General features: G+C 43.1%; 1 protein-coding gene across 1 annotated transcript in view; it reads left to right on the top strand.

Moving 5' to 3' along the window:
* The window catches only part of LOC310780950 (sorting nexin-4-like), a 46876-nt gene that overhangs the window by 16317 nt on the left and 15270 nt on the right, over positions 1-15289 (top strand). Inside the window, exons 3-12 of the mRNA XM_083641480.1 lie at positions 1045-1186; positions 2701-2850; positions 4665-4712; positions 5200-5255; positions 6019-6091; positions 6313-6374; positions 10198-10263; positions 12476-12565; positions 13840-13939; positions 14518-14663. Coding sequence (XP_083497606.1) covers positions 1045-1186; positions 2701-2850; positions 4665-4712; positions 5200-5255; positions 6019-6091; positions 6313-6374; positions 10198-10263; positions 12476-12565; positions 13840-13939; positions 14518-14663 — 933 coding nt within the window. The remainder of the gene's footprint in view (positions 1-1044; positions 1187-2700; positions 2851-4664; positions 4713-5199; positions 5256-6018; positions 6092-6312; positions 6375-10197; positions 10264-12475; positions 12566-13839; positions 13940-14517; positions 14664-15289) is intronic.

Genomic DNA, 15289 nt, shown 5'->3' with positions numbered 1-15289 from the left:
ACGGTTTTCTTGTTTTTACTACATGGTGATATTGTTGCTTGGGGTTGGAATTATTTTTCGTTTGAATACAAATGCTTGTCAGAGTTTTGTAGCCACGTTTCTTCCCGACATTTTGGTGTGCTGTATGTCTCACTGAGTCCTTCCTAGGCTGCTGTAGAGCATCATTTGTGAGAGATGACAAGGGCTCAGCCCGCCGGCGGGCCCGCTAGGGGGGAAGAGGTTAACATTTCAACAAAACAACATAACACAACACCACCTGTGTTTTTTTTTTACAGTGCACACAGTGTCCGCGGTGTGGTGAAAAGAGGGCAAGAGAGGAAATTAAAACGGAAGTGGATTTATAGTTAGAAAGAGTGCTAAAGAAGAGAGAATTCCGTTTTTTATTTTTATTTTTGCTGAAAAAATCCATAGATAAGCCGCACCGTTATATAAGCCGCAGGGGCCAAAAAACGGGGGAAAAGCCGCGGCTTATAGTCCGAAATTTACGGTACACATTCTTTCCTATTTTCAACACAATGTGAGGAACTTACAAGTGTTCAAGTCAATTCAACTTGTTTGTTTATATGAAGTAGCAGCAGTGACGGATACACAGCTGACTTTGGCGGGCTAGCTTGTTCTGAGAGTGACTGACTACCTTGACGACTGCGTTGCACTGAGAGCAGTTGCAGTACAAATCCAGATGTTAGGAGAGCTGAGGAGCTTGTATTATCTTCACGGTGGAAGAAAATCTGTCGGGTCAATATCTGTTTTTTCCATCTCAAAATGCCGGGTGTAACCGCGACTGCCACCGGTAACACCAATGTTGTCACGAGTTTATTAACCGGTGGGAAAATGTCCACAGCGTGGCAAGCCTACTTTGTTGCAACATCAGTGTAACAAAAGGTTGGATGAACATGTTCTCAATATGCTGCTTGTGATCTGTGGGATTCAGAAATACAGACTGTTGCCTAGGTTGCTCTGGACGGGAACATCTGCTTCGATGCCTCACCACTACTGCTGTGACTCCAAACTAAAAGTACCTTTTTGTTGTTACTCGTTCTGCAGGCCAGCTGAAGTGGTCCCGGAGGGGGGTACGCCTGCCACCCCCGACTCACTATGGAGACGCTACAGTGAGTTTGAGCTGCTCAGAACCTACCTTCTAGTCACCTACCCCTACATTGTCATCCCTCCACTGCCAGAGAAAAGGGTGAGTGACAGAGGGAGGGAGGAATGGAAGTGTGCCAGGAGGAAGGTAGAGAGGAGGGAGGTAGAGAGGAGGGAGGTAGAGAGGAGGGAGGTAGAGAGGACTGTGGGAAACATGGGTTGATAAAGGAAGGAAGGAAGGAAGGACTGAACAAGTTAATTGGAAAATTGATGAACCTTTAACACAGCCAGGGTTTGCCATTTTGCATCCCAGACCTACTCCAGACGGTTATATGAGTGTATTAACATTAAATGTAAATAATGCTGTTGTTGTTGTTGTTTTTTTGCCATGGATGAAAATTCAATTGCATTTTTTATAGGTGAAACTGTCATCACAGTTTAGATGAAACTGTCATCACAGTTTAGATTGGTAACTGAGGAATGGAATGTCATTGAAAACATGATTGGTCGTGTCTGGGCACAGTAGCTTGTAGGGCTGTGCAATAAAATCGATACGGCAATATATCGCGATATTTTGCATGACGATATTGTATCGATATTTGGACGCCAAGTATCGATATAAAAAAATAATAATTGCAGGCCATGCCATGCCAGGCCACCGGGCATCTGCATCTGGTGATTCCCAACCCTAATCGATACTGTATCGATATTTCCCATATCGATGCGTTCAGTAACACACTCAACACTCAGTAGTTTTGACTAAATTTGTCCACTAAGATATCAGTATAAAGTGATGTACATATTATTACACTACCTGGGTGGTACACAGTGTGTTGTATCTTTAGCTCTATTATTTAATTTTGAGTAAATTGTGTAGAGTATTGCAATATATCGCAATATGTATCACAATGTATCGTGATACAATCGTAACGCAACCCATGTATCGTGATACATATCGTATCGTGAGGTCTTTGCCAATACCCAGCCCTAGTAGCTTGTTTGATTGGTCGTGTCTGGGCACAGTAGTTTGTTTGATTGCTCATGTCTGGGCACAGTAGCTTGTTTGATTGGTCATGTCTGGGCACAGTAGCTTGTTTGATTGCTCATGTCTGGGCACAGTAGTTTGTTTGATTGCTCGTTGTCTGGGCACAGTAGCTTGTTTGATTGCTCGTGTCTGGGCACAGTAGCTTGTTTGATTGCTCATGTCTGGGCACAGTAGCTTGTTTGATTACTCGTGTCTGGGCACAGTCGCTTGTTTGATTACTCATGTCTGGGCACAGTAGCTTGTTTGATTGCTCATGTCTGGGCACAGTAGCTTGTTTGATTGGTCGTGTCTGGGCACAGTAGCTTGTTTGATTGCTCATGTCTGGGCACAGTAGCTTGTTTGATTGCTCGTTGTCTGGGCACAGTAGCTTGTTTGCTGTCATGCTAGATTTGCATCTGTTATCAAACCCTGGAGCTCATGTTCATCTCTATAACATGTATGCTGTCTCAGATTCCGTTGAGCCACAAACTGAAAATGGCAGTGGGCCAAGAACAAAACATTCCCAGCCGTTAGATGGGGTGATAGTCACTTCCTGTTGTTGTTGTTTAACTTCCGGGTTGTGTCTGCTGTAGGCGGAGTTTGTGTGGCACAAGCTGTCAGCAGACAACCTGGACCCGGACTTTGTGGAGCGGCGACGAGTCGGCCTGGAGAACTTCCTGCTGCGGGTTGCATCACATCCTGTCCTCTCTACTGACAAGATCTACTTCCTCTTTCTCACAGAGGTTAGAACCTGAACATACTGTTTAATAACACATATCATACCACAGTGTTTCCCCTACCATTCTACATAAAAAAAAAAAAAAAAAAAAAAAAATATATATATATATATATATATATATATATACACATATATTAGGGGTGTCATGGTACACAAAAGTCACGGTTCCGTACGTACCTCGGTTTTGGGGTCACGGTTCGATACGAATACGGTACAACGGAGAAAAAAGCAACAAATCCCAAATTCTGTTTTTTTCCCTTTGAATTTTTCTGAATTCTGTGTTTTGCTTTTTACACTCATTTTTAGGCTTGTCAAAAGTATCGATAGTATCGATAAAAGTCAATACTAAAATTTTGAAACGGATACAATGCTCATTTGCAACACGTATCGATAGTATCGATACGTATCAATACTAAAAATTTGAAACGGATACAATACTCATTTGCAACCGTATCAATATCAGCAGTGCTTTCTCTTAATGAAAAATCAAACATACCACTGATTTCTCCCTCCCTGTCATTGGTGGGTATCTTTTGCTTCAATAAATTCAAAGTATTCTGATAGGCTGATCACTAGAGCAGGTGTAATCTGCTGTGTAAGGTCAAAGTTTTTAGTGAGTTTTATCAGGTTTAGATTATGGAGAAGCGTGCATCTGTTCGTCCATCTGTTTGTTTCTTTTTTATGCCTCTTGATGTGTTGTTGTCATCCCGCCGCGTGGTATCGAAAATGGTATCGAGTATCGATATTTTCCTGGGTATCGGTATCGAAGTAGAAATTCTAGTATCGTGACATCCCTACTCATTTTACCATCAGAAATAGTGTCTAATAAGTGGGAATGAATAAATTTCAAAGTGTGGGGTGCGCCTCCCTCTCAGATGTCTGTATTCCAGCTGTTTGACAGGGCAAAGGCATTTCCCCCCACTTTAAATCTTTATTGTACACAAGTTTGTAAACGGAGTGCATGTGGAGTAGCCTAAAACCAAGTTATGGCTTGTGAAAACGTATTTTGATTGCAAAACGTGCACCAAAAATTTCTGAATGCTTTTCTATATTGTTGGCAAATGACCATGGTATCCACCTTATTTTTGAATGCCCCACTGTACAAATAATTGTGGGTACAAGTTCCGGTTTAAGGTGACTTATTGTTGCAGCTTGCCATTTCCTTTGTTATACTCTGGCTGCAGACCCGAATTATAAACCGGAAACTGGAGTACGTTATAAAAGTTATAAATATAGTCACGTTATAAACAACTAACCAACGCTGGGGGTCCGTATGGAAACAGTGTTACTCGAAATGGTTAAAAGTTAAATCAATTTGGTCATTCAGTGGCGTTTTACTGCCATGTAAAGTAACTATTATGCTAGCTGCTAGCATTAGCCACAGTAGCCGACTAGCTACAATGCATTACGTTATCCCAGCACCCGAACGACACGGCTGTAGAGCAGAATGGCTCTGCTGTAAAATCCTCATAGACATTTTTTTGTCAAGTTAAAACCATAGACTGTAAAACAGTCTTATTACACCGGAAGTGGAAGAAGCAGCCATCAGGCATCATGGCAGCTAGAAATAAGGTGGATAAGCGAACGAGTAGGTGTGCGTTAAACATTTTCAATGCATTTCACAGAGGCAAAGCACCCGACACCATCTTTGCCACGACGCTGTGCATTAAAAGCGTTCAACACACACCTACTTGTTGATGATCTCCTTACATATCTGACTGAAGTCTTTCACTATAGACATGCACACATCGTCTTGTACCTTATTGAAGTCCACTACTACATGCAAGACTGATCAGTGTGTCTGTCATCTCTCCTCAGGAGAAAGCATGGAGAGAGGCGGTGCTAGAGACAGGCTTCCAAGACAAGGTATTCATTCAATCAGCAGTGCTTTGATATCTCAACTGTTTCACAAACATGGCTTAGTTCATCTTTTGGTTGAAGATACAAAGTTTATTCAGCTTTTGTGGATGTTAACGTATCTGTGGCCTGACCGGAAAATAATATGGTAACGTTAAACTTTAAAATTCAATTTTACAGTTAACTTTCAACACATTGTTTCAGTTGCATGACTTCATTTATGTATCACTGTAATGCTGTATGCAAAGAAATACAACCCCATAAGGTTTTATGAAAACCCTATATGTGTGTGTGTGTGTGTGTGTGTGTGTGTCCTGTGTGTGTGTGTCCTGTGTGTGTGTGTGTCCTGTGTGTGTGTGTGTGTGTGTGTGTGTGTGTCCTGTGTGTGTGTGTGTGTGTGTCCTGTGTATGTGTGTCCTGTGTATGCGTGTCCTGTGTATGCGTGTCCTGTGTATGCATGTCCTGTGTGTGTGTGTGTGTGTGTGTGTCCTACCAGGTTGACTCCAGATTAAAGTCTCTGAGTGCCAGTTTCAGAGTCAAGAATCCAGACAAGTAGGTGTAAAACAGACACAGTGTGGCACCCCTCAAACAACACTCATTGGTGTTGTCAACTCATTGTCAAATTCACTGCTTTGTCTTAACGACATTTTGATAGGATTCACACAGAGCAGGGAATTTAGCCAGATAACAATTTAGCCAGGTACAATTAGAAATTAAAAAATACAAAGAAAATGAGAGCAAAACCAGGGGGCGGGGGGGGGGGGCTTGATCAAAAATAACATGGTTCTCAACTGTTAACTGTGAAACTTTAAAAATCCCTGTGGGGAAATTGGGAAGTGAGAGATATAAGTTGGTACAGCTCAGGGCTATTCATAAGAGCCAATATCAAAGTTTAATTTTACAAATTATTCAAGAACTCAATACAATTCTCCCCAATGATCAAGCTAACATGGTAATCCTGCACCTTGAATAAACCTCAGATTCAGCTACATTATGAGGTTATAGCTGTAGGCCAATACAGTTTCCAAAATCACTTTCATAAACATCATCGTCTTAAAATGCTGAAAGCTGTGGTGCCAACTTTTTGGATGTCTTCCTGAAGCTATTTTCAGATTTTTCTAGTGAAAATGTTGCTGATCTCCTTATGTGAATGAATTCAAACATTGATCTACTGATACCTGTCTAATGCGTTTATTTGCTTATTCATGGTAAAACATTTAAATTCAAATGGATCATTTTCATCCACTATTCTGTGACACAAAAAAAGAAAGGCTTGGATCTCCATGAGAAACACACAGATGTTTTGTGTCTCCAGGCGCTTCACAGAATTAAAACACTACAGTGACGAGCTGAACACCGTCGTCTCTCAACTACTCAGGGTGCGAGCGGTGAGTTTGGACACACAACACACACATGCACACGCACACACACACACCTATACCTTAGTACTTCCTGGGTTTCAGTTCTTTGCATTAACGTCAGAGTACCTATCTGTCCTGTACAAACATGCATAATCCAAACACACATTACTAAAGAAAACTCTTAGTAACGGATTGTCTATTTCTAAACCTTGTGTTAGAAATAACTGCCTTTATTGTCAATATCCTAGAGAGTAGCAGACAGAATGTACGGTGTTTACAAGGTCCATGGAAACTACGGCAGAGTCTTCAGGTAGGAAACACTGCTTGTCATTGCATCTCTGCATTTGTGGGGGGGGAAATCATACTTTTTGACCTAAAGGGGGTGCTACAATCAAAGGAAAAAGTAACAAGCCAGATCTCACACCCTAAGTTCAAATGAAAATAAAGTAGGTGCGTACTGCATATCCAGCTATCTACATTCTACACTTGCCTGTACAGGCTCTCAAAGGGGTTTTTGATGTATCTATACCAAACATGGCACAAAGCCTGAGGAGACTGAGATAAATTAACCTATGCTACATATACTGTAATATGTACACACATATACTGTCATATGTACACACACACAGGCCTAGATTTAGTATGAACTAGTGCAGCGCCCGTTCGCGCCGCTGCTGCACAGAACGCTGTTCAGTTGTTATTCAAAGTCTTTTATCCAAATTGCACCAAATCCGACCCTGTACATATTGAGAAACAACATGTAGTGATCGCTGTAGACGTCAGGCACTGAGAAACAACATGTAGTGATCGCTGTAGAAGTCAGGCACAGAGAAACAACATGTAGTGATCGCTGTAGAAGTCAGGCACTGAGAAACAACATGTAGTGATCGTTGTAGACGTCAGGCACAGAGAAACAACATGTAGTGATCGCTGTAGACGTCAGGCACTGAGAAACAACATGTAGTGATCGTTGTAGACGTCAGGCACAGAGAAACAACATGTAGTGATCGCTGTAGAAGTCAGGCACTGAGAAACAACATGTAGTGATCGTTGTAGACGTCAGGCACAGAGAAACAACATGTAGTGATCGCTGTAGAAGTCAGGCACTGAGAAACAACATGTAGTGATCGCTGTAGAAGTCAGGCACTGAGAAACAACATGTAGTGATCGTTGTAGACGTCAGGCACAGAGAAACAACATGTAGTGATCGCTGTAGACGTCAGGCACTGAGAAACAACATGTAGTGATCGTTGTAGACGTCAGGCACAGAGAAACAACATGTAGTGATCGCTGTAGAAGTCAGGCACTGAGAAACAACATGTAGTGATCGCTGTAGAAGTCAGGCACTGAGAAACAACATGTAGTGATCGCTGTAGACGTCAGGCACTGAGAAACAACATGTAGTGATCGCTGTAGACGTCAGGCACTGAGAAACAACATGTAGTGATCGCTGTAGAAGTCAGGCACTGAGAAACAACATGTAGTGATCGTTGTAGACGTCAGGCACTGAGAAACAACATGTAGTGATCGCTGTTGACGTCAGGCACTGAGAAACAACATGTAGTGATCGCTGTAGACGTCAGGCACTGAGAAACAACATGTAGTGATCGTTGTTGACGTCAGGCACTGAGAAACAACATGTAGTGATCGCTGTAGACGTCAGGCACTGAGAAACAACATGTAGTGATCGCTGTAGACGTCAGGCACTGAGAAACAACATGTAGTGATCGCTGTAGACGTCAGGCACTGAGAAACAACATGTAGTGATCGCTGTAGACGTCAGGCACTGAGAAACAACATGTAGTGATCGCTGTAGACGTCAGGCACTGAGAAACAACATGTAGTGATCGTTGTAGAAGTCAGGCACTGAGAAACAACATGTAGTGATCGCTGTGGACGTCAGGCACTGAGAAACAACATGTAGTGATCGCTGTAGACGTCAGGCACTGAGAAACAACATGTAGTGATCGCTGTAGACGTCAGGCACTGAGAAACAACATGTAGTGATCGTTGTAGACGTCAGGCACTGAGAAACAACATGTAGTGATCGTTGTTGACGTCAGGCACTGAGAAACAACATGTAGTGATCGTTGTAGACGTCAGGCACTGAGAAACAACATGTAGTGATCGTTGTTGACGTCAGGCACTGAGAAACAACATGTAGTGATCGCTGTAGAAGTCAGGCACTGAGAAACAACATGTAGTGATCGCTGTAGACGTCAGGCACTGAGAAACAACATGTAGTGATCGCTGTAGAAGTCAGGCACTGAGAAACAACATGTAGTGATCGCTGTAGAAGTCAGGCACTGAGAAACAACATGTAGTGATCGCTGTAGACGTCAGGCACTGAGAAACAACATGTAGTGATCGCTGTAGAAGTCAGGCACTGAGAAACAACATGTAGTGATCGCTGTAGAAGTCAGGCACTGAGAAACAACATGTAGTGATCGCTGTAGACGTCAGGCACTGAGAAACAACATGTAGTGATCGCTGTAGACGTCAGGCACTGAGAAACAACATGTAGTGATCGTTGTTGACGTCAGGCACTGAGAAACAGCATGTAGTGATCGTTGTAGACGTCAGGCACTGAGAAACAACATGTAGTGATCGTTGTTGACGTCAGGCACTGAGAAACAACATGTAGTGATCGCTGTAGAAGTCAGGCACTGAGAAACAACATGTAGTGATCGCTGTAGACTTCAGGCACTGAGAAACAACATGTAGTGATCGCTGTAGAAGTCAGGCACTGAGAAACAACATGTAGTGATCGTTGTAGAAGTCAGGCACTGAGAAACAACATGTAGTGATCGCTGTAGACGTCAGGCACTGAGAAACAACATGTAGTGATTGCTGTAGAAGTCAGGCACTGAGAAACAACATGTAGTGATCGCTGTAGACGTCAGGCACTGTGAAACAACATGTAGTGATCGCTGTAGACGTCAGGCACTGAGAAACAACATGTAGTGATCGCTGTAGACGTCAGGCACTGAGAAACAACATGTGGTGATCGTTGTAGACGTCAGGCACTGAGAAACAACATGTAGTGATCGTTGTTGACGTCAGGCACTGAGAAACAACATGTAGTGATCGTTGTAGACGTCAGGCACTGAGAAACAACATGTAGTGATCGTTGTTGACGTCAGGCACTGAGAAACAACATGTAGTGATCGCTGTAGAAGTCAGGCACTGAGAAACAACATTTAGTGATCGCTGTAGAAGTCAGGCACTGAGAAACAACATGTAGTGATCGTTGTATACGTCAGGCACTGAGAAACAACATGTAGTGATCGTTGTTGACGTCAGGCACTGAGAAACAACATGTAGTGATCGCTGTAGACGTCAGGCACTGAGAAACAACATGTAGTGATCGTTGTAGACGTCAGGCACTGAGAAACAACATGTAGTGATCGCTGTAGACGTCAGGCACTGAGAAACAACATGTAGTGATCGTTGTTGACGTCAGGCACTGAGAAATAACATGTAGTGATTGTTGTTGACGTCAGGCACTGAGAAACAACATGTAGTGATCGCTGTAGACGTCAGGCACTGAGAAACAACATGTAGTGATCGTTGTAGAAGTCAGGCACTGAGAAACAACATGTAGTGATCGCTGTAGAAGTCAGGCACTGAGAAACAACATGTAGTGATCGTTGTAGAAGTCAGGCACAGAGAAACAACATGTAGTGATCGCTGTAGACGTCAGGCACTGAGAAACAACATGTAGTGATCGCTGTAGACGTCAGGCACTGAGAAACAACATGTAGTGATCGCTGTAGACGTCAGGCACTGAGAAACAACATGTAGTGATCGTTGTAGACATCAGGCACTGAGAAACAACATGTAGTGATCGTTGTAGACGTCAGGCACAGAGAAACAACATGTAGTGATCGCTGTAGACGTCAGGCACTGAGAAACAACATGTAGTGATCGTTGTAGACATCAGGCACTGAGAAACAACATGTAGTGATCGTTGTAGACATCAGGCACTGAGAAACAACATGTAGTGATCGTTGTAGACATCAGGCACTGAGAAACAACATGTAGTGATCGTTGTAGACGTCAGGCACTGAGAAACAACATGTAGTGATCGCTGTAGACGTGAAGTCAAGTGGGCTTTGTGTTGTGTTGACCAGCGAGTGGAGCGCTATCGAGAAGGAGATGGGAGACGGTCTACAGAGTGCTGGCCACCACATGGACACGTGAGTAACACGCACACACACACACATCCAGTACATACAATATTCTAGTCCTCACACACACACACACACACACACACACACACACACACACATCCAGTACATACACTATTCTAGTCCTCACACACAATTGACATGTGCTCAAACTAGAGCTGTCACTTTTTAATCGAAATTCGAATGTAACTTTGAATGTGGGGGAGGGGGGGGGGTGTTCGATATGAAATTGACCCATCCGAATTAAAATAATAATAATATCAGGGGTTTTTTGTGTTTTTTTGCGGCGAGGGGATTTTTAAAAATGTAATTCCTTGATGATACAGCAGAGGGCGCTCCGCTCTAACAGCTTGACCTATCCTGACCACCTGGCATGTCTTCACACAAGTTGTTGTTTGATGAGAGACACAAGACAAAATGGATAAGATAGACTTTTATTGTCCCGAAGGAAATTTGTCTTGGACATACACCTTATGGCTGCTGTTTGGCAGGCAACACGTACATACAGACAATACATACAGCACATACAACAGGACTATTGCCCAAAAAGTACAATCCAATACATAAAAGAGATTATAAAAGATATATTTGCTAAAAAAGAATTGCACATTACCCAGATTGCACAACACTGTAGCCTTCTGTATTTAGATTACCGTAAAATAGGTAAAAACAAATAGTCTGTGATTTTAAAAATATTTAAAAAATATATTTGCTAAAAGAACAGAATTGCACATTACTCCAATTGCACAACACTGTTTGTCTTCAATATATAGATTAAAATAGATAAAGACGAATAGAATTTAAGATAGCAGTAAAAACAGTACCGTACACATGTTAAAAACAGGGGCGGCCTTCAGCTACTGTTTAGGGCTTTGATGGACAAGGGGACAAAAGAGTTCTTAAAGCGGTTTAACCTGCATTCGGGGACCCTGTAGCGCCTGCCAGAGGGGAGGAGCTGGTACTCGTGGTGGAGCACATGGGTGGGACCAGAGCAGATTTTTTGAGCCTGTCAGATGATTGTTTTTTCAAAGACAGCCTGGAGTGAGGGGTGCTGTCTGACACCCAGGATGTTCATGGCCCTCTGTGTTAGCTGAGTGATTTGGGCTTTCAGCTGCACACTGAGGTTGCTGAACCAGGCTGAGATGCCGTACCGCAGGATGCTCTCTGGTAGAAGAGCAGCAGCACCTTCTGGCTCACGCCAAACACCCTCAGCCTGCGAAGGAAGTGCAGCCGCTGTTGGACCCTGCTGCATACACTCTCCACCTGAACGCTCCAGTCAGTTTATTGTCAATGTGTATGCCCAGGTATCTGTAGGAGTCAACCTGGGCTATGTTCTGGCCATGAATGACCACTGGTGAGTGGTCTCCAATGGATTTGGGGTCAAATACCATCTCCTCAGTTTTCTTGGTGTTCAGAATGAGGAAGTGTCTGCCACACCACTGGACAAAGTTCTGGATCTCCTGTTGGTAGTCCAGTGCGTCTGATGTGTCACACATGAGGCCCAGGATGACGGTGTCGTCCGAGAACTTGATCATGTGGTTGTTGGCAGTGCTGCATTTGCATTCCTTGGTGTACAGGGTGAACAGGACTGAGGAGCTAACGCTAAAATGGAGGCGGCCGATGCTGATGCAGACAACAACAAAGCCAGGAGCGGACAGTCACAACACTAGCCTCAACGCGTCTCACAATGTTATAAAACGGGACCTTCTTAGGCTGTGTCACTTTGGGTTTCAACTGCTCCACAGCGCCAGATGTATCGGCTGGGTGCTCAGTGGTTTGGTGGTGTATTGCAGTTTACAAGTTTGAGCATCTGGCATGTGAATAAGGGCTCGCTATTGGAAACTACAGACTACAGAATGTTTTGGAATACCATGGCCCTGATACTTTGATAACAACATTGTGTTGGAGGCAGGTACAGTTTTATTGTGTTACTTTAGTACAACAACAAACCTGTTAGTGAGTCACCCCACTCACGTTACATAACTCACGTTACATAGACTATCTCTTATGTAACGTGTAACGTCATTTTTATGGGGCCGCGGGGGGGGGGGGGGGGATTAACCAATTAACTTTGGATACATTCGAACAAATTCAATTCATTCAATTCATTCAATTAAAGTTCTTCGAACTTTATTTTTGGAAAAAGTGACAGCTCTAGCTCAACCTCGCTGCTTTTTCTCGTGCTTCACTAATAAATGTCACTTTGTGTGTTTGGGCCCAGGTACGCTGCGTCAGTAGACGACATCCTGGAAGAGGAGGAACACTATGCAGACCAACTGAAAGAATACCTCTTCTACACTGATGCACTGAGGTGTGTGTGTGTGTGTGTGTGTGTGTGTGTGTGTGTGTGTGTGTGTGTGTGTGTGTGTGTGTGTGTGTGTGTGTGTGTGTGTGTGTGTGTGTGTGTGTGTGAGTGAGTACATTGAGAGTTAAGTGAGCCGGAGCCAATTTCCTTGTATGTGCACATACTTGGCCAATAAAGCTGATTCTGATTACCGTAATTTCCGCACTATAAGCCGCACCGGACTATAAGCCGCAGGTGTTTTAATGTTTTTATTTTTTATTTTTTTTATTTTTTATTTTTTATTTTTTATTTTTTTTATTGTGTTTTAATGTTTAATTACCATATGTAAGGGTTCGTGCACAGAGGGGATTGTCGGGGAAAGAGATGGCTGTTTGAGGAAGCTCCCATTTATTAACATTTCAACAAAACAACATAACACAACACCACCTGTGTTTTTTTTTACAGTGCACACAGTGTCTGCGGTGTGGTGAAAAGAGGGCAAGAGAGGAAATTAAAACAGAAGTGGATTTATAGTTAGAAAGAGTGCTAAAGAATTCCATTTTTTATTTATTTTTTTGCAGAAAAAATCCATAGATAAGCCGCAGGGGCCAAAAAACGGGGAAAAAGCTGCGGCTTATAGTCCGAAATTTACGGTACTTCACGATGCCATGACACCCCGGCCTCTATCTTCCCAAAAGCGCTAATTTAGCGTTTGCGCTCATTTAACGCCGTGCGCAATGCAAATTGGGGGCGGACACAAGTGCATGCCTGTGATAATTGTACTGGGCATTGGCTGCCACAAGCCAAAGCAGGCGTTTCAGCGCTAAAATGTGTAAAATAAGAGCTTTGAAAAGGACCTTTTACGCGTAAATACCTCGCGCTCTCGGAGCCAATTCTCAATGGCTTCCTTGTTTTGCTCAGGAGTACAAAAAAACTTTAACTGCCGATTTTTTACATTTGTTTTCTGCGCAGCCCACCACACAACAGCTTTTACTTTAGCTATGTTTAATTCAAGGAAAATGACGCTGGTGTGTGGAAAAGAACGGCGCTTTTCCCCCGTGATGGGCGTGGCCTATTTCATGCAGTGTCTCTATTTGCTGTAATATTGGTATGAACACACCATCCCCAGGGTTTGATGGTTCTGGACCCCAAAGTTTTGTATTGTTTTGGTCGTTAAACGGTCTTGAAATGTGGACTTAAACGCAAAAAGATCTTAAACACCTGTGTGTGTGTGTGTGTGTGTGTGTGTGTGTGTGTGTGTGTGTGTGTGTGTGTGTGTGTGTGTGTGTGTGTGTATTAAGGTCAGTATGCAGGAAACATGAGTTGAGCCAGTATGAGTTGGAGATGGACGCGCAGGACCTCACCACTAAGAAGCAACAGAAAGAGGAGCTGGCTACTGGGGTGAGAGACCAACACACTGGCTTACTCTCTCTCTCTTTCTTACCTGCGCCCATACAAATCCGTAATAGCACACACACACACACACACACACACACACACACACACACACACACACACAGAGGATTGAGGGGCAAACCCAGTTAGACTCTGGCCCTTAATGGCAGCCGGTCCAAACAACAGACGATTGATTTATGTTCACTGTGTCAAATAACAAGAGAATCAGCATAACTAGGCAGAAGATAAGCAGTGACCCTAACCACAGCTAACCACAGCTAACCACAGCTAACCACAGCTAACCGCTAAGGACCCTAACCCCACAACTGTTGTTTGCTTTTTAGATGCAAAACAACAACAACAAATTAATTCAAGCAGACTTTGTCAAAAGATTGAATTAAAACGTAACTTCACGACATGCAGAAGTTCATTATTCTGTGCAGGATTTCAGTGTGTGTGTGTGTGTGTGTGTGTGTGTGTGTGTGTGTGTGTGTGTGTGTGTGTGTGTGTGTGTGTGTGTGTGTGTGTGTGTGTGTGTGTGTGTGTGTGTGTGTGTGTGTGTGTGTGTGTGTGTGTGTGTGTAGACGGTGCGAGTGTTCTCTCTGAAGGGGATGAGCAGCAAGCTGTTTGGCCAGGAGAGCCAGGAGCAGAAGGAGAGTCGGTTGGCAGCTCTGGAACAGAGCATCCAGGAGAGCGAGGATGCTCTCAAAGACAAGAACACAGAGTGCCAGTCAGTTTCTCCTTCTCTCTCTCTCTCTCTTTCTTTTCACTTCCTCTCTATTACTCTCACCCCTCTCATATTTTGCCCTCTTAGATTAATGCTCCCTTATAGGGCTGTACAGTAGGGGTGTCAAAAATAATCGATTATAAGATGCATCGCGATGCGGACGTGCACGATTCTGCATCGATTAACAAATATCAAAAATCGATTATTATTATTTTTATTTTATTTTTTTTATTTTTTTATCAAATAAAATAGAATGTAAGTACATGCAGTTGTTTATTTTAATTATGGATCATAATACAATGCAATTCCAAATGCACTTTTATTTTAAAAGTAGCCACACAGTGAGAAAAAAGAAAGTGAGAAAAAATAAATCATGTATTGCGGAAAAAGTGATGCATCGATTTAAGATGCATCGCGATGCATCGTTTAATCGAATCGAATCGAATCGTTGACAGATGAATCGTAATCGAATCGAATCGTGAGGCCAGTGAAGATTCACAGCCCTACTGTACAGATGTGGAACTTTCCACATAACGGTAGGACAGTAACATAATATTGTGGTTTGTGGTCAAACAGTTTCCCTGCTGATTTGGAATATGCCTGATAAACTGCTATGACCCACCTCCACA

The sequence above is a fragment of the Poromitra crassiceps genome (assembly GCF_964638095.1).
Source record: "Poromitra crassiceps genome assembly, chromosome: 8".
Lineage (NCBI taxonomy): Eukaryota > Metazoa > Chordata > Actinopteri > Beryciformes > Melamphaidae > Poromitra > Poromitra crassiceps.
Note: the sequence above shows the minus strand (reverse complement) of the source record. Positions and strands in the feature narration are given on the sequence as shown.